Source organism: Corvus brachyrhynchos, unplaced genomic scaffold (assembly GCF_000691975.1).
Source record: "Corvus brachyrhynchos isolate BGI_N302 unplaced genomic scaffold, ASM69197v1 scaffold17, whole genome shotgun sequence".
In the NCBI taxonomy this organism is placed as follows: domain Eukaryota; kingdom Metazoa; phylum Chordata; class Aves; order Passeriformes; family Corvidae; genus Corvus; species Corvus brachyrhynchos.
This window is the reverse complement of record NW_008240046.1, coordinates 12,327,006-12,344,449: the sequence shown is the minus strand read 5'-3', so window position 1 is coordinate 12,344,449 and position 17,444 is coordinate 12,327,006. Positions and strand designations below refer to the sequence as shown.

General features: G+C 37.8%; 2 protein-coding genes across 3 annotated transcripts in view; both read right to left on the bottom strand.

Moving 5' to 3' along the window:
* Positions 1–1,738, bottom strand: part of LRP2BP (LRP2 binding protein) — a 14,872-nt gene extending 13,134 nt beyond the window's left edge. Inside the window, exons 1-2 of the mRNA XM_017744302.1 lie at positions 1,729–1,738; positions 120–209 (exon numbers count right to left, since the gene is read on the bottom strand). Coding sequence (XP_017599791.1) covers positions 120–209; positions 1,729–1,738 — 100 coding nt within the window. The remainder of the gene's footprint in view (positions 1–119; positions 210–1,728) is intronic.
* A 303-nt stretch (positions 1,739–2,041) lies between these two features.
* UFSP2 (UFM1 specific peptidase 2) lies at positions 2,042–15,540 on the bottom strand. 2 transcript variants are annotated; one of them, XM_017744352.1, is made up of 11 exons: positions 15,437–15,540; positions 13,454–13,634; positions 13,305–13,371; positions 12,823–12,980; positions 11,821–12,013; positions 10,207–10,353; positions 9,576–9,740; positions 8,142–8,266; positions 6,474–6,550; positions 4,665–4,789; positions 2,042–3,181 (listed from the first exon to the last, which is right to left on the bottom strand). In XM_017744352.1, exons 1-11 carry the CDS (start codon positions 15,498–15,500, stop codon positions 3,095–3,097), a joined length of 1,389 nt encoding a protein of 462 aa, XP_017599841.1. In that variant the 5' UTR covers positions 15,501–15,540; the 3' UTR covers positions 2,042–3,094. The 2 variants fall into 2 exon arrangements, with proteins under 2 accessions (XP_017599841.1, XP_017599842.1); XM_017744353.1 differs by having other exon boundaries at positions 12,823–12,977.
* Positions 15,541–17,444: the final 1,904 nt, after the last annotated feature.

The window sequence follows — 17,444 nt, the reverse complement described above, 5'->3', positions numbered from 1 at the left end:
GCCTCGGACCCCCAGCCCCGAGCCCCGAGGGCCCCGCGCCCAGCAACGGGAGCGATGCTGATGCTGGACTGCACTTCAGAGGTGAGCTTTGGCAGGGTCTGTCTGTGGTTCTGTCTTACCGGGAGCACGGCTGCGGAAGTGAATGAGGTGTAGTTTGCCTGGAGCTGCTGCTATTAATGTTGGGGCGCTGCCGCTGTCGATCGGTATTTCTGGTTAAGAGATAAAAAGCCGAAAAAGTCTTTCTTGCACTGCTCCTTTTATAAAAAAAAAAATTTAAAAGGCAGTCTCAAGGAACATGAAGATCCAGTGATTTGCAAGGGGAATGTTTTTTGCTGTGATGCAGTGTTCTGAGACCTGCCGTGGCTTACACTGGCAGTAACATTTCTTTTTTTCTTTTAATATCTTGTTTCAGTCTGGTAGTTTCAGCAACTTATTTGAGATAGGAACCGGTGTGAACGCACCTGCAGATGCCTTTGGTCAGTCTCCAGCTCACTTGGCTGCTTGTGGTGGTGAAGCTTTTTTTCTACTGTGGCAACTGCAGACAGGAGCAAATCTGAACCAACAGGTAAGAACACATACATTTCATTCCTTCCACTTCTAATCTGGCATAAAAGTAAATCCATTTAATATTATTTACATACTTTTTATCTAAAAGAGGTTTTTCTTATACTCAGTTGTATTGCATGCATATTGGATTTGCTTATTCTAGAGTAACTTCTTGCATGAACCAGAAATCCTGTCTATATTGCATTAGCAATTTCACTTGCAATGTATAATTCAATTTTCACAATTAAAATGCTGCATGCAGCTGTCCAAACAACTTAATTCTTTTACACAACTGAGTATTTTTCCTCCAAAAATTCTGTCCCTACTTCCAGTAAATGTAAGGATTCTTACTCTAGTTACTTAGTTTAATTCCTCATACATCTGAGCTGGTAGCAAGCTATTGGTCACAGCAATCCCTGAATGGTGCTCAGAGATGCTGTTAATCGATGTAGAGAGTATTCTGTGTAAGTTATCTTTTAAAAGGCAAAGGTTAAACAATGACTACTGCAGGGGACAACACTTCTACTTTGTGGCGATGAATACACTAGATATTTAACGGCAGTTACCAAGTACACTTTACTAGCTATATTCCTTTAATCTCTCTCTCAGCTCACAACAGACTGGTATACATAAACAGTCATTTTGGAGACAAGACAGCTTTATCCTCTTCCTCTTCTTTCAAATGATTGTTAAATTGCGTTTTTAGGATTGCCTTGGAGAAGCCCCGATACATAAAGCAGCAAAAGTTGGGAGTTTGGAATGTCTTGCTCTCCTTGTTGCTGGTGATGCTAAAATTGAGTAAGTTGAGCTACATTTAGTAACTTCAGTAAGAGTGTCAAAGGACGTGCTTTTTACGCAATACATTTAACTCGCTCAGAACATGTGTGCTAAGGCTGCAAATAGAGCATGACTATAGCCCTAATAGTATTAACAACTGACATAAACACCAAAGGAGCACAGACCACATGCTATTGTTTAGCTGGATACCTCTGTAACAACTGCTGAGAGAATATTCCTGATCATAATCTCACCTTCTTGCCTTTCTGATATGCTAAGCCAGTAACAGTCTGATGACAAATTTATTTTAAAATAATTATTCCTTTTTGAATTTAATACCAGCCCCCTCTACAAGCCCTATGCTATCCTTGACAAACCTTCTTGGTATTGATTCCCTGTACTTACTTTTATTCATCTGCCTAAATTAACACTTAATCAGTGCTTGCTCATTATTCCAGTTTAATTGGTTATTGTTAATTCTGTATTTCAGCTTGTGCAACAACAGTGGACAGACAGCAGCAGACCTTGCACTGGATTGTGGCTTTCTGGAATGTGCCAAGTTCCTCAGGACAATTCAGCACACTCAGGCAATGAAACTGAGAGGACAGTCTGGACACTCGCTAAGTGACAAACATGGCTTGCAGAGAGAGGATCCAACTGCACAGAAACAAGAAAGTGAAACCAGCAGATCCATAAACAGGAAGAGGAGAAGATCAGATGGTGTGTAATAGTGTTGGTTTAATACAATTCAGAATATTCTAAAAAATGTTTTTAGCATCTAAGTAAAACAAATGTGTGTTAGAGCAGTCAGATTTGGAAGCCTGCTAGTAAGGATGAAGTTGCATTGGTATTTAAGGTTAGGGTCTTCTTGGAAATGGACAGTACATGTGGGATGCCACTTAAGAGGCTACTTTAACACAGAAGAAATAAAAATCATAGGTTCTCTTACTGATGTACTGATGAAGTAGCTACAGACTTGTTTTGTTTGTTTCTATGACAGATCTTGTCTCCTAGCTGCCAGAAGAAACAGCTGTAATCCCAACATGAAATAAGGGGAATCTGAAGTCTGAAGAACCATGACTGGATGATACACTGAGCAGTCAGATGTGTGTGCTGGGACACTGTCTCCTTCTGAGAAGGAGGAAAGCTTGTTTATTGTTACTTCTTACAGAAGAATGCTGTGAGGTTTTCCCCCCCCCTAGAATACTTGTATTCATACAGCTATAAATAAATGAGCATGTAAAAATTCTCTTGCATTTTTTTTCTGTGTAAATATGAGAGCAAAATCAGTAAAACTCAGTACATATAGCCATTCTTCTCCCACTCCTAAAATGCATCATCAAGAGTACCAGCAGCAAACAAGGCCTTTGAACAGATTCATAAGGGACAAGACAGCTGGCTACGTGGAATTTGAAAGGCAGAGGACACTTCATCCTTTTGTCATGAAAGAATTCCATAAAACAAAAGGATTTGGCATTGAGTCTACAAACATTTTAGCAGAAGTTCTATATAAACACAAAGTTGTCCTATGGAAAAGTATGGAGTATTCGTTGCCTAATAAATACATTTGTAAGGAATACAGTTCAAAGCAGGTAACTTATTTCTAGAGGTTTCATTTAAAAAAAATAGTTTCTTAATTTAAGTTATTCAAGCAACATTTCTGTTTCAACTGGGTTTTGATTGACTTAAAGCATTATTTTGATAAATGACAGGACAGTTTTATCTACATCAGCTATTATTCTGTCTCAGCACGTTCAGTGTAAGAGTGAATTCAAATAGCTTTTGGTCGTTGAGGTAGGCACAGATTATAATAGGCGTCCTTGTTCCAAAAGTCCGGGCCCTTCCATCCACACCAGCCCTGTCCAAGGAAAAGCAAGATAGCTTTTAAATCTACTATGAATTCTGGTTTTCCTGTCTACTACTATTGCATCTATTCTTATTTTATTAATCATACTAATCTAAGTTGTATGAATTATTTTCAAATGTCTACAGAATGCAATGACAATTTTCAGAAGGTTCTCTACATGCCTGGAAACACATAAATGGAAAACACATTACAGGGACTCTCTCCCCCTTCCTCCTTCCCCAGCTTAGTTCTTAGAAAGTATCATCTCCTCCCTATCCCCACCTCCCCACTACCTTCTGCTGCTACTGAGAGGTTAATGTTATTCTGAAACCACCATTGTCACAGCTTCCTTTTCTCATTCTGAATCCATGCCTTCTTTGGTAATAGTTGATATTTCAGACCCAAACAGAGCTCCTAATCAGAAATTGTGCTGTTCAACCTGATTCAGGAGAAAGAAAGTCTAACAAAGCTTTTAAGTTTGCAGAGTACCACACAATTATTGGAGGTGTTTTTGAAGAAAAGAGCTGCACACAGTCTACCTTAGTTCCTCCCCAGACACTTCTGATGAGGAAAGTGGATTCTGCATGTCTTTATCCTCCTGGACCACTGGACCATTTGTAACAGCCTTTGGTCCTACATGTTCTTTGGAAATTGTTTCTTCCTGTATTCATTTCAAGCTTGGACCATTATAGGCCAACAAAGTGTTTCTTAAATAGCTTTTTTTCTTGTTTTTGTTTTTTTTTGTTGTTTTTATTTCGGTTGGTTTTGGTTTTTTGGGGGTTTTTTTGTTAGGCCTACACAAGGGTATCAAAGATTCTAAATAGAAGTTATTATTTGCAACTTAATATGAGAAACAGAAAAGACATTCATTGCCCAGCACTGACAGGATGATTTAGCTGCTTTCAGAGTTTACATTTCTGACACTATGTTTACTGGTTTGTAATGTGCTGCATCATCCCTTTTGGTGGCTTTAAATGTGGAAATGCATTACATACCCTTGAGCCCTTTAGAGTTTCTCCACATTTTCAAAACAGTTCAGTACCTACCCTCTGAACATAGTTCAAGGTCTGATCTGAGAATGGTTAATGTTGGATGTTTAAAATAACTTTTAAAATTTAAAATAAATTATCTTCTCTGCTTCTTCTGCCTGAACAGAATTTTCTGTTTTTTCAAAATACAAAAGACATTTATCATATATACTCCTGGGTAAAAGGGGAGATGGGTGAATTCAGATAAAATAAAGAACACTGTTTTGCAGTATAGTAAGTTGATGTACTTGCTGATCTGATAAATCTCCTCCAAAGACACTAAGTTTCAGAAACTGACAATACTTAGCATATTGTAGTATGCAGGTTAACTGGGGTCAGCACTGTTTCCATAAGGAATGGAGAAGCCATAGAATGGCCAGTTTGTATTTGGCTGGACATTATCTGTTTAATGCCAAAATACATGTATATACATAAATGTGTGTGTATATATGTGCATCAAGCCTCACCTTTTCCAAAATAACATGCAGATCTTCTCCTCCAGTGTAATGTGGGTCTAGAATCAAGTATTTTATGTGCCCTGTAATCTCATTCCAAGCCACTCCTAATATCGTGTGAGCCAAAACACCTCCACCTAAAATAGGAGAAATACAGATTGCTAAGTTTTTTTTCACTGAGATTGACTTATGTACAAGGGTTAAATAAAAGGACATCAAAACCTTCTATTAACATATTAACTTGGTTATCAAGATAATTCTGAAAGTGTCTGACATAAGATTCTTCACATTATTAAACAACATATCTTTACTACATCTAAGAAAGATTAGTTGTAGTAACTAAAATAAGTAGAGAATTTATTTTCCAAATTTCTTCCAAGCAAGGCAGGTTAAATCCTCAACACTTCCACCAGATGAAGTCAAGAATATTTCAAACATCTCTTTTGCACTTTTTCTTTAAAGAAACCTAACTGTAGAAAAGAAACCTGTAAAATTTCCTGGTGGTAGAAAGACTGAAATTAGAACAGAAATCAGGATTTCTGGGTAAGGTTTATCTGCTGTTTTCTACAAAGTTACATCAATGAATATCAGGAGCAGAATAGTAAATTCTGATTTCCAGCCTGCAAACAGGAAAAGGGCGTATTTTGATGAGATGGGCACAGGTCAACTCTTGCATGTTTCTTTCAGATAACATGCAATACTTTATGTCCCTGCAATATTGTAGTAATAGCTCCACACAGCAGGTAGGGATTACAAAATCCCTGGAAGAATACAAGCAAAACCAATCCCCAAAACGCACCCTCAAAAAGCCAATCTCCAACCCTCCAACAACAACAAAATTAAAGCCATCTACAAGAGAGCATTACAGGGATGGATAAGTTATAGACTAAAAGATTTTTCAATATAGGATTCTACATTCTTGAAATTCAGACAAAAAGACTGCTGGAAGGCCAAGAATATTTAATTGACTCATGGAATGGTTTGGGTTGTAAGGGACCTTAAGCATCACCTACTTCCAACACCCCTGCCATGGGCAGGTCACCTCCCACTAGACCAGGTTGCTCAAAGCTCCATTCAACCTGGCCTTGAGCCTTGGGCCACTCCTGTGGCCTTGGGGCACCCAGAGCTTCTCTGGGCAGCCTGTTCTGGTGTCTCACCACCCTCACAGGGAGACATTTCTTCCTAATATCTGATCTAAACCATCACCATACCAAAGTCTGGACTTCTGGCACCTATATTTTGAGAAACTTACACTGTATTATGTAATGCCAAATACAGATTGCAAAAATTGCTAAAATTAATTTTATTAAAGTAGAAAATAATAATATCAGTATTACTAATTTCCTAAAACACAGCATGGAAATAGTTCAGTTAATGTCACAGTATTCTTACAAATGGAACTTCTTCTCTTAACAATATTTCAGATTATTAAAACTGGTCTTAAATCAAATTTGGAAAATACCCTTCTCTTCCAAGCCAGATAAACAGTACTGTTCTCTGAGGGGAAGTTCTGGGGAACTCTATGAACTTCTGCTCCTGTAGAGAATGTTCTGACTTAATAGCAATTTATGAAAACACCATTTAGACTGACTTTTGTTACCATGTTTAATACTGAGTTTGAAAGAAATACTGAATAAAAAGATACCAGCCAAACTAAATTGTGTAATTTTCAAAGCTACCTTGGGAATACTGTAATTTTTAGTTCATCTACAGTTTTGATTAACTCTTGAACAGTAAATTAAATGGGTTCTAATTTAAATGAAACTCAGCACAGGGAGGCCATGCACTTTCATTAGCATTCTTCAACTCTCAAGCACTTACCAATCATAATTGGAGTTCCCTCAGTCTTGAAATGATTAGCAAGCTCTCTTCCCTGCAGTGCTAGTTCAGAACCCTGGCTAGGTAAGAAGAACAATAATAGATTTGTCATTCTCACTAGGCTTACTTCTCTAATGATTCATTAGACTTGTTCACTGCATAGACAACTGATTAGAAAGTCACTTGGATTATTCCTTCGTAAACTTCCTGAGACAATCTGAAAAACGTTTTCTAACACAAGGTCTAGTAGCTAGGTGAGGAAATTAATACAGACATTTTTACTATTTTGTCTTTATATTTCTTTATATAGTGGCTAATCTTTTTAAAACCCAATGAAAGTCTGTGTGCCCACTTTCCAAGCAGAGAGAATGGATTAAATGCAGTCAGAATACAAAACTGGAACTCTGGGAAACGGTGCATTTATGATAATGGTTCCAGTACCGGTGTTGCTAGTGCAGCTGTGATGTCTTATTTCCATAAGGAATTAGAGATGTTATCTGGAAATAAGCCCAAGGCAAAAATGCCAGTGACCAGCTGAAAAAGCTGCATGATTGTTTCTTCTACCCAGCGTGGTACTGATGTTGGTTTTTCATAACACTGAAAAAAACTGGTGCTCCCTTGTAGCAGCACTATGAACAATTCTACCCAGTTCATATGCAGGAATGAAAATCTTCCTACTGGCAGGGCCTGCCCCAGCTGCTATAAATAATAGGTGGACGATCTGCCAGTACAAGCTCTGGAACAAAAAAAATTATTAAAATATTGAAGACCTGAACTATTTTCATAACATTAAGGATCCTCATCACCATGCTCTTTTAGAATATCTACACTGTGATTTTACTCTAAATAAACTTAACACATGAGAAGTATTTTGACTTTATTTTCATACACACTGTTAGTATATGCTCTTAATTTCATGATTGTATTTATCACATGTGTAAGGATTTGTTAGTCTGCTTAGTACTAGCTTAGTGGTGCCTAAATGATAAAAATATGGTGATTTTTCTTTTGATAAATGCTAAAGATTATTCTTTTTGTCCCAAATATCTTCATAGGGTCCTTCATTGTGTATGAGAGCATCAGATTGTCAGAATGGAAACAAATTCCTTGCTTTATTTGCCACACAAACACAAAAAGGAGAACATTATTTTCCAGACTTCTCAACAATTTGCCTCAACCCTAAACTCACAAGCTAGGTCTGTGGCTGCAGCAATAATTTATTTGTCAGTGCGCATTCAGTTCTCTGTGGTCATCAGACTGTGTGCCTGCATCAAAAATTATGTTTGTGGTTCAAAGGAAAAGGCTGAATTCCAGATCAGTTTGCATATCATTAAGCAATTTATAGATTGAGCACACCCAATGGGAGCCACATTTCTTGTGGAAGCGTTAGACCATTGCGTTATAAAACTGGGCAACTTGCATATTATTAAGCAATTTATAGGAACTGGAAACTGGAACTCCAAGCTCCCAAGAAATTTAACACCACCTTCATCTGTAAGCACTTAGCACAACTAAAGGTGGAATACAGGCTTTATAAGCAAGGAATTCTTAAAAGACTTATTATCTCTTTAATTATCCCTCTTCTCCCATGTACTGTAATCATGATTTGCATTTTAAGGCATTCAGTCTTTTTAGCAATTACCAAGCTACTAAACAGGTAGTGATTCTTACCTGACAAATAATATTTTGGATGTTATTCCAAAAAGCTGATTCAAAACAAGCTGTACCTCAATTGAACCAATCCATTGCCGTGACCCAACAAATGCCGCAGGCTTGTCTCCAGCATCAACCAGTGCCTTTGCAACATCATAATGAGGAAGAAATCCAAGTATCAACAACATATAGTAGGGAATTTCACCACTTTTTGTGAAAAAAGTTGGTTTATATATATGGGCATGTGTTTTGAACCTAGATGGTCAAAAGCAGACCAATGAATGTTGAATTCATCACTGTGGTTCTGTTTTGGAAATGCCCCTTTGAGCAGTAATGCAGAACTGTGTCCATGAGCAGAGACTATAACCCCAGGTCCACAGGCAGACTTCAGGCTGGGAGGGTGACCACTGAACTGTTTAATAATGGAGAGTGTCATTTGCACACTGCAGAAGCCACTTCATAGACTGATAAGCTTGGATTTCTATTCAAAGCACTCAGGAAAGGATCCATAAAACAGTGCTCTGAGGAAGAGGCCACTGACGCATGTCAAAGGTTATGGTTTATTTTAAACTCTTTTTCATTCTGAGACTTGTAGGTTACATGCAGCACTTGAGAGGGGCCTTTTCTGCTCAGGACACAAAGCCCATAAGGTCTCCTGTAGGCTACTGCCCTCTTTTAGATGCCCAAAAGTACTACAGGAGTGCACAGACTTCGATAGCATTCGGGTGTGGATTGAGAAATGTTCAGGTAATGCAGTTTTACCTTTAGTGTTCACATCCCTGCTACATATGATAAAATTTTTTTAATGGAATGAATTAAATTTTACTGAAAATGTTCAGTAAAGAAATGTAACACAAAGAATTACATTTAGAAGACTGAAGGTAACTGCAGTATTCCTTGATAGGCATATCCAAGTATGGGTATTAGCTACAAGCCTACAGTTTTACTTCAGTGCTGTTAACAGAAATGAACATATTCAAGTATGCATTTGAATTCAAAACAGAAAAAGAAGTGAAGGAGAGTTCAAAAATCAGGAAAAGCACACTACTGTCAATGGCAAAGCTGCAAAAGGTGTCAGTAAATTCATGTGTAGCATCTGGGAACTAATCCAGCTGTCACTTAATATGACAGCCAGTTTTAAAACTGATTTTAGCATGACACATTGGGTTCTTTGTTCTCTTTTCACTTGACAAAACCACTGAAAATGTCGTATCACAGCTTCTAATAGAATATTACTCCAAGGAAACATTTAAAAGACTATTTTAAGGTATCTTATTTGTACAGATAATGTCACCCAACACAGATAAACAATTCAGAACCACCAGTTCAATTTAAGGGACAAAAAAGTCCCACAAATCCAAATTCTAAAATGTATGAATTTGACATTTAAAAAATAACCTACACAAACCTTTCTAGACAAATATGCATAAAATAATCTTAAATATTCTGTACCTGTTGAATTTCCTTGTGTGTGGGTATAGGTTTATCCATGTAGCCTTGGTGCTTGAACCAAGAACAGATTGTCTGCAAAGACCGATAGGCACAGCCCCAGCCACTGTCATCGATGCGATCCTGCATATAGTGGTGGTAACTGTACACACCTTGTACTAAATAAATCTGCACAGCAGGAGAGAACACAGAAGCATCTGATCACACTTGCATCAGTTTTCAGAGAAGTCATATAACCTGTCACTTGCACTGTAAAGTTTTCAGTTGGGGACTGCAAATCTTGGGAAGATTTGAAGGGTCATTATTCATACATGATTACTCTGCCTGTTTTTGTCTCCTAAACTTCTCTGTTCACAGTTTTAGTTTCTTGTCCTGGTTCTGAGAAACTTTTCAGAATATACGCTAAAAATGCGTACATTATTTTCCCAAGAAAATCCAATTTCTTTGGGACAAATACAGCAAATTAAAGCAATGCCATTTTGTGCAGAGGAGCCCTTTTGCTTAAAAGGTCAAGCCAATTATTTCACTTTCTCATCTACACATCACTGACTATCTAAATTACTTATTTCAATAAAAAAAATTCTCAGTTAAAATAAAAAGGTACTTTCTGCAAAATGTTTCAATTTAAACTTACCATACCAGACTCCATGCCAGGTGAACTAAGATGTAAATGTGGATTTCTGAGATATCCATCTTTATATGGTTCATCTGGAAAATGATAAGCATTTGCTCTCTTGAAATATGGTCTGTCACAAGGCAGATTGTATAACCCATGCAATTCCTACATGCAAGTTCAAATAAAAATAAGAAACACAATTCAAATGTTGGATTAAAAGAAAGATCACATTGTAAGTAGCAATAAAGACATAATTTTAACAGCATAGCTTAGCAAATTATTAAAATACGCTTAATTAAACATTCAGCAGGTATGTTTACTACTAGACCTCACCTCTCCAAGGAAGCTCATGCAGGCTTACCTCCTATCTAAGCAGCCCACTATTTTATGCAGCCCTGTTACATAACACCTGCTGCTGGGGCCCCACTGAAGATACCATGAATGACAGGTTTGTTATGAAAATATGATAAAATACACCATCATAGAAAAGGATTACAGTTTTATCAACACAGTAATGTAGATACACACACCAAATTGTAATCTTAACTGATATTGGAACATGTACTGAGACAAAGTAAAGATATTGGGCTTATAGTTCAAACAGATTCAGTCTATTTTTAAATTTCTTAAGCTGTTTGTCACACAGCAGCCACATTTAAAGAGATACATTGTCTTATTTCACTGAGCTTAAAAGTGAAAGGAATGATGAGATCATCTAGCATAATGTGTGTAACGTGGGTAATACATTTTAGGCAGATGACCCAGCACTGAACCCAGCTACAGGAGCTGCACTGACACTTCCCATCAGTGGCTAACAGTGAACAGCAGACAGAGAGCAGGAAACGCAAACAGTGCCACCAGTGCCTGAGGCCTCTGCAAACACAAGGCTAGATTGGGTTTTACACACCGCGTAATGCTTCACACAGAAGAAGAAAATGTAAAGTCCCCACAGCTTCTACACCTTTAAGCTGAAGAATATTCTTTCCCTGCTCTCAATACATGAAACTGTGTGACCTGGACTGGTATCAGCCTCAACCTGAAAGGACTGCTGCATCTCAATATTTTTCCACCTCATCCGTATTCTCTTTTCTAGGTGTGCCACCCAGAAGGCAAAAATAAGCCAAAAACTAGCTAAGCCTGGTCAGCTGTGAGCTACAAAAAGCAGCCCCCTCCAAACAAACAGACAAAAACCCCACAAAACCACAAGAAAAAAACCAAAACAAACAATCCCCCCCAATACTAACCTTTTCAGGACGTGTGTTAAAACCTGAATGTAGTAACACACCAAAAGTAAACTGATGTTCTACCATAGAAGTGGAGAAATTCAAAGAATACTGTACTGGAAGTATAATTTAGACAGAATCTTTATCAACCAATTTTTATGTACTTTTAAAGTTTCTATTGTTCCCTTACAAAAATGAGATCTGGCACATTCTATAAAATAACTTCTAATAAATCAAGTTTCCACATTCAGTATAATGCTTTGGTTATAGTAAAAATAAATTATAAAAAATAGCAGTATCCTAGTATTTATTCTACATTGACTAAATGGAAAGCTTTACCACTGCTTCAATTATAGTAAATAAAAATAAAAAGAAAAGATCAGGTTCTGTTATGGTTTGTTGGCTTTACCTTTCTGTAACTTTCCAGCTGATCATCTGAAATACCTGTAGGATATGAGATGGTTACAAGGTGATTTTTTCCTGGTAACATGAAATGAAATTGTTCTGGTACCACAATTGATGTTCCCTTCACATATTTCATGATACATCTTTCCATGTCAGTTAATTGCCCATGAATTGCTTTCACTAGGAGATTTTGTACCCTGCAAAGTACAAGGGAGAATATTTTAAGAAGTAGAGCAGCAACGGTGAACCATTTTTTCTCACAGCTGTGAGTTATACAATACCTAAATGCATGTCTAACCTGATAGTGCAGATGACTGCACTACTTCAGTGCTTCTGCTCCCACAGGGAAAGGCAGAGCCCAACCGTGCCTTACTCAAAGCTTGTCTGCACACAGAAACGAATTCCTAGTGATTCAATCCTCCAAAATGCAGCTACCCTGCTCTTGTATCAGAGACACAAAGTATGAGCATTTGCCAATAAATAAAAGTTACATATATGACTAATTTTTTTTTTTTTTTTGCATTCTATCCACTCCAGTTAGTGTCACTCTGAGTCAAAACCTATGGAAAAAATGCAAGGAAAAAATACAGAGGCAGACTCAAATGTTTTCCATCTGTACCTACCCAGCTGCAGCCCCTAATGTAAGGCTGAGATTACAAAGACTCATCAAATACACCCCAACTCTCACTTTTATACACCTCACATACAAGAATTTGTAGAACATCTCCCTGACTTTCTCAATTCCTTGCTAAGCAATGGTTATGAGTTATCAAATCTGCCAGACACTGATAAACTGAATTTTTTACAGACAGCAAAAGGATCATGTCTCAAGATTATTAAAGTTAACAGCTCTCTACACGAGCTTTTATTATTTACACAGTTAAAAGTACATCACAAAAATGCTATATACTTTTCATTAAACTGATGAATGATATAGTTTTACTTCATTATTTCAAGCAAATGCAGAAATGAAGCTGAAAAATTGCAAGTTCAGGATAACACTTACTTTCCCCATGGTTCTTCTGGAGAAACAGATACAACAACATCAACTGGCAAAGTCATATTTATGTAGTGGTGTTCCTTCTTTTCCCTTTCAATGACTGGAGCCAAAGCAGCTAATGAAGATGTCATTTCCAACATGAGGTCTACATTGATGATCTGCTGCTGCAGAGAATAAAGACACCAATAGTACATCTCCAACTACACATGCACCAAGAAGGGAAAAGTAAGATTGCAGATATTTGGTATCAAACTCAGGAATTAAATACTTGAGTTTAAAGAAAGCTGGTAATGTTAAAGACAAACTTCTATGTGTTGATCTACCATAGGTGGATTTCTGCATTCATGTTGAGTCTCAATGACTTTAAAAGCATTCTTTTAAGTCATGTCAATGCCTATTTGTGTACAGAAAAACCTAGGAAGGGTAACTTTTAAAATGTTTAAATAATAATTTGTCTTATATAATTTATTAGTGGCTGAGAAACATACCGTATCCTGTAACTTTTTATCCTTTTTTTTGCCAAGCTTTCGTTTGGTCTCATCATCTTGATCAAATCTGAATTATCAACAAAAAGAGAAATTTCTATAATAGGAAATTAATCTCTTAACCCTGCCCCCCAGTTTTTAAATATACTCACTGTATAAATCGTCTTATCTCCTTACAAGCAGACTCATCAGTCAGCTCTGGAACTGTGGTCATACCATTGTTAGGCCACACATAGACTGGACTGTGGCAAATTCTGAATACAAGAACCTCTGAGGACAGTTTGTTTTCAAGATCACTGAAAACATATCCTAGTGCCTTTTTTGTTGATGCCTCTGAAACACAGCAAGGATATAATTAGCCTAGAAAATTCCCTCACCATTTTTTAATAGCTACTGGGCATACATTTAATAAAGTTGTTTTGACTTGGAATAAAGATGCAAGTGCTGTTATGATCAGAAAAATGACTGGGCAAACAAAAACTGAGGTAAGATTTCACTTAGCAGGTGTGTCTCAAATGTTCACATTCACACCTCCCTGAAAAAAAGTGTACTGTTTCTCTCACATGCTGTCAAATTTACAGAATAACCTACTCTGCAGTCCCTTACCACATCTAATAACTCTTAACCAAGCCTACAGCTGCAAACAAACTTCTATGTACAGACTTTTATGTATATTTAGGCTTTTGAAAAAAACCTGGAAAGATTCAATCTGAGTCACGTGTTTTTGACTTTGGATCATTGTTCAGAAGTACAAACCAAAACCACAGAAACCTTTGGAAAAGCAGGGCCTACATTCCAACTGAGGACCAAATTTTGGCCAACATAAACCTGTAAGCCACAGTCTGGTTTGCCTGAAATTTTATTACTGGTATATACAGTTGTCTTTCAGTTCTTGTAAAGTATTTAACCCAGACCTTACAACCTGAACCAATACTGGATATGACAATATAGGATATGACAGAGTAACTTTGGCACATTAGCCACGTTTTTTTCCTCACTGTGAAGGTTAAAAACCATTAATTTGAATACAATAAGTTTAAAAAGCCTAACAAGCTATCAAAGACCATGCTGTATCTCTCTGATGCATTAACTTAAATTTGGTCACTATTAGATAACTTTTGTACTAGAAGTCTGTAAAAACTACATTATTAGAAAAGTCAAAGGAAAATTGCTCCAAAAGAAAAACCTCACTGCCCTTGAAAGGGAACAGTATGCCATATTTACACACTAAGAGGTGTGAATACCATGCACTCGGACAATTCAAACATCAGCCTGCTTCACTGTGGTTACAAAATTCAAAACACTGTACACAATGTCAAATGAGTAACCCTTCTCTTGAGGATGCAACTCACAAAATGCTGCTTTGGATTAGGTCAATCTATTCAACACTTCTGCTCCACATCATGAACTCAAATAAGATCAAGCTCCTTATCAAGGTTCACTAGACAGAATTCAGAGTTTCTACTAGAGACACGTCCTTTTAAAATGGAGAACGACTGAGAGTGGAGCTAAAACCAGCCTCCTTCCCCGTTCTGCCCTACAACAGCTCAATGGCCACTGACAGCCCTGAGCAGGCTTTCTGAAGAGAATGTCACCTTACTGTAACAATGTGGGACCAGAGGAGCCCCTTAATGCCATATGGACTAGTCCCTTGCTATCACATGGAATTGCAGTAGACAATCCCTAAATTCAGTAGAGTGACTAGTTAGCTTGTTCCTCTCCTCTATTTCTCTAGAAAGATTGGACCACAGTCTCAAAATTGTATTATTAATACAGTCCTGTTATAACCAAATTCATTGCCTTAAAGTTTTAAGTTTGCTTAAAATTTCAGGGTCACCTTTGGCTTCAACCTGAAAAGTGGTCCCAATAACACATCCATAAGTAAGAAGTATATGCAAAGGAAATTAGTTTAAAATGTCAATGTAAAGTTTATTTCAAATTAAAACAAAAAACATAAGATGGAAAAAAACTCAGAAAATTTATGGAGATAAAGAATAACATTTTGCACTTAATCATTACACGTTTCTGAAGAAGCACTTAACCCTGGTGAAATGCTAAGAAAATAAATATAATAAATAGTTTCTTAATAAAAGTTTATATAAGTATTAGGAAATCTATTAGTCTTATAGACACACCATCAGTAGTTCCAAGCTGAAATGCAAGATCCAAGCCTCCTCTTATTCTGAAGAGTATATCCATAGCTTCTAGAATTACCTAAGGAGAAAAAAGAAGCAACGAAAATGAACAGCCATTTCCACATGCCTTCTCTCAAGCCACAGCTGACTACTGTTATACCACAGTGTGCAAGCACACCAGCAATTACTGCAGCTGTTAAGGTTACAGAAGGCCAGTGAGTAAACAGGGAAGTGAGTGGTGCAGCAGGGCACAGTCACTGCAATCAGCACCTCAATTACACCTTGGAACACATTTCCTACCTAGACAAAAATGCCATAATTTTATACTTCTACCACACAGAAACACTTTAGGTAAAATGTCATTGTTTCTCATTGTTTCAATCCAAATATCATGTTTCCCATAATATAAGTTCTTACATATATATATATATATATACATATATATATAAATATATATAAAATACTTTTCCAGCTCAAGTAAAGCAAGGACAGAAGAAAACAGAAAGGTAACTAGGCACATCTGTAAGTATGCATTCATTAGTTAGGAAATCACAGTTTCAGGAGAAAAAAAAAAAAAAAGGGGGGGGGGTGACATACACAACCTCTAGAACTAAGGCTGAGTTTCACACTTGACAGGAGAGCTACTTATGCCACCATAGATACCATCCAGCTGTTTCTTCCCCCTTCTGAAGCCCCTGCTCTGTGTCCCCACAACTGCTCACTGCAGACATTTGAACTTCACCAGAGAACTCATGCAGATGGAAAAACACCCTTCTATTTAGAGAGGGCTTTTTCAGACAGATCAATCCCTAGTAAAGTTCAATGTACCAGACAAAAGCAGCTGTGGCAGTACAGAGAGGAACAAAAGGTGACAGATGAGTGTAGGTACTGCTCAGTCTAACAGTCCACAGAAAGAATGGTTAACAGCTTTAGCTGCTCCAAAACACCACCAAGCACCTGTAAAAATAATTATACTAGGACCCTTTGGAAAGACTTATTGCACAACCAGTTGGTTACAAAGTGCAATGCTATTGCTACTCATGAAATAAAAACCTCAAAACATAGGACTGATTTTCTTTCCATTAAAAGCATTCTAAAGAGAAATATGCAAAATATGCAGGCCTTGAAAGTATAATCATCTACTACAGTTTATCCGCTGGTGAAGGATTTTTAGGTTTCAGTGATTCTGGAGTGCCAAGAAGCAGTTTGGTTTCTGAAGCACAACCATGAAGTATTTTAGATAACCAGCTTATCTGCATTAATAGGGTCTTGGAGGGTGGGACCCACAAAAGTGCCAGCCAGAATGTGAAAAAATGTTTGCCTGGATTGATGTGAAAGATGTTTTTTATTTGAATTATTACTACACAAGAATAATGTTCATGAATAAGAAGAGCTCTGCAAAAGGAGCCACTTTTGATAGTGGCTCATCATGGACATCACAGAATGGGTGAAGCTGGAAGGGACCACAGTGGGTCAACAGAACCACAGAATCTTCTGAGTTGGAAGGGAACCACAAGGATGATGACCCCTACTCTTAAATGAATGGTCCATACTGGGGATCAAACCCACAATCTTGGTGTTAAGGTCATCTGTTCCAAGTTCCCTGCTCAAGCAGGGTCATCCTAGAGCACACTGCACAGGATTGTGTCCAGACAATTCCTGAGTATCTCCAGTGAGGGAGACTCCACAGCCTCTCTGGACAATCTGTTCCAGTGCTCAGTCACTGCACAGTAAAGAAGCTCTTTCTCAGATTCAGGTGGAACTTCCTGGGCATCAGGTTCTGCCCGTTGCCTCTTGTCCTATTGCTTGGCACCACCGAGAAGCGCCTCGCACCACTATGATGACCGCTTTCCAACAAATCCCTGACTAAGGGCAGGCAAGCTCAGTCCCCCAAGGGAGAAGAAGAATGGCAGGGGGTATAGGAAGGCGTCAGTGCGGGAGGGGCCACTGCCCCTCGTGTGACACAACCTGGGCCCTGCAGAAAGGGGACCGACGGGCCTCCGCACCT

What these genes read in the sequence shown, in the direction of transcription:
- UFSP2 (XM_017744352.1), bottom strand. Translation starts at nt 15,500, where the DNA reads ATGGATATACTCTTCAGAATAAGAGGAGGCTTGGATCTTGCATTTCAG. An exon ending in CCAGAAGAACCATGGGGAAA is followed by an intron (nt 12,014 to 12,822) that starts GTAAGTGTTATC and finishes TGTACTTTGCAG; the next exon opens with GGTACAAAATCTCCTAGTGA. An exon ending in GGGAACTCCAATTATGATTG is followed by an intron (nt 4,790 to 6,473) that starts GTAAGTGCTTGA and finishes CTCCTATTTTAG; the next exon opens with GTGGAGGTGTTTTGGCTCAC.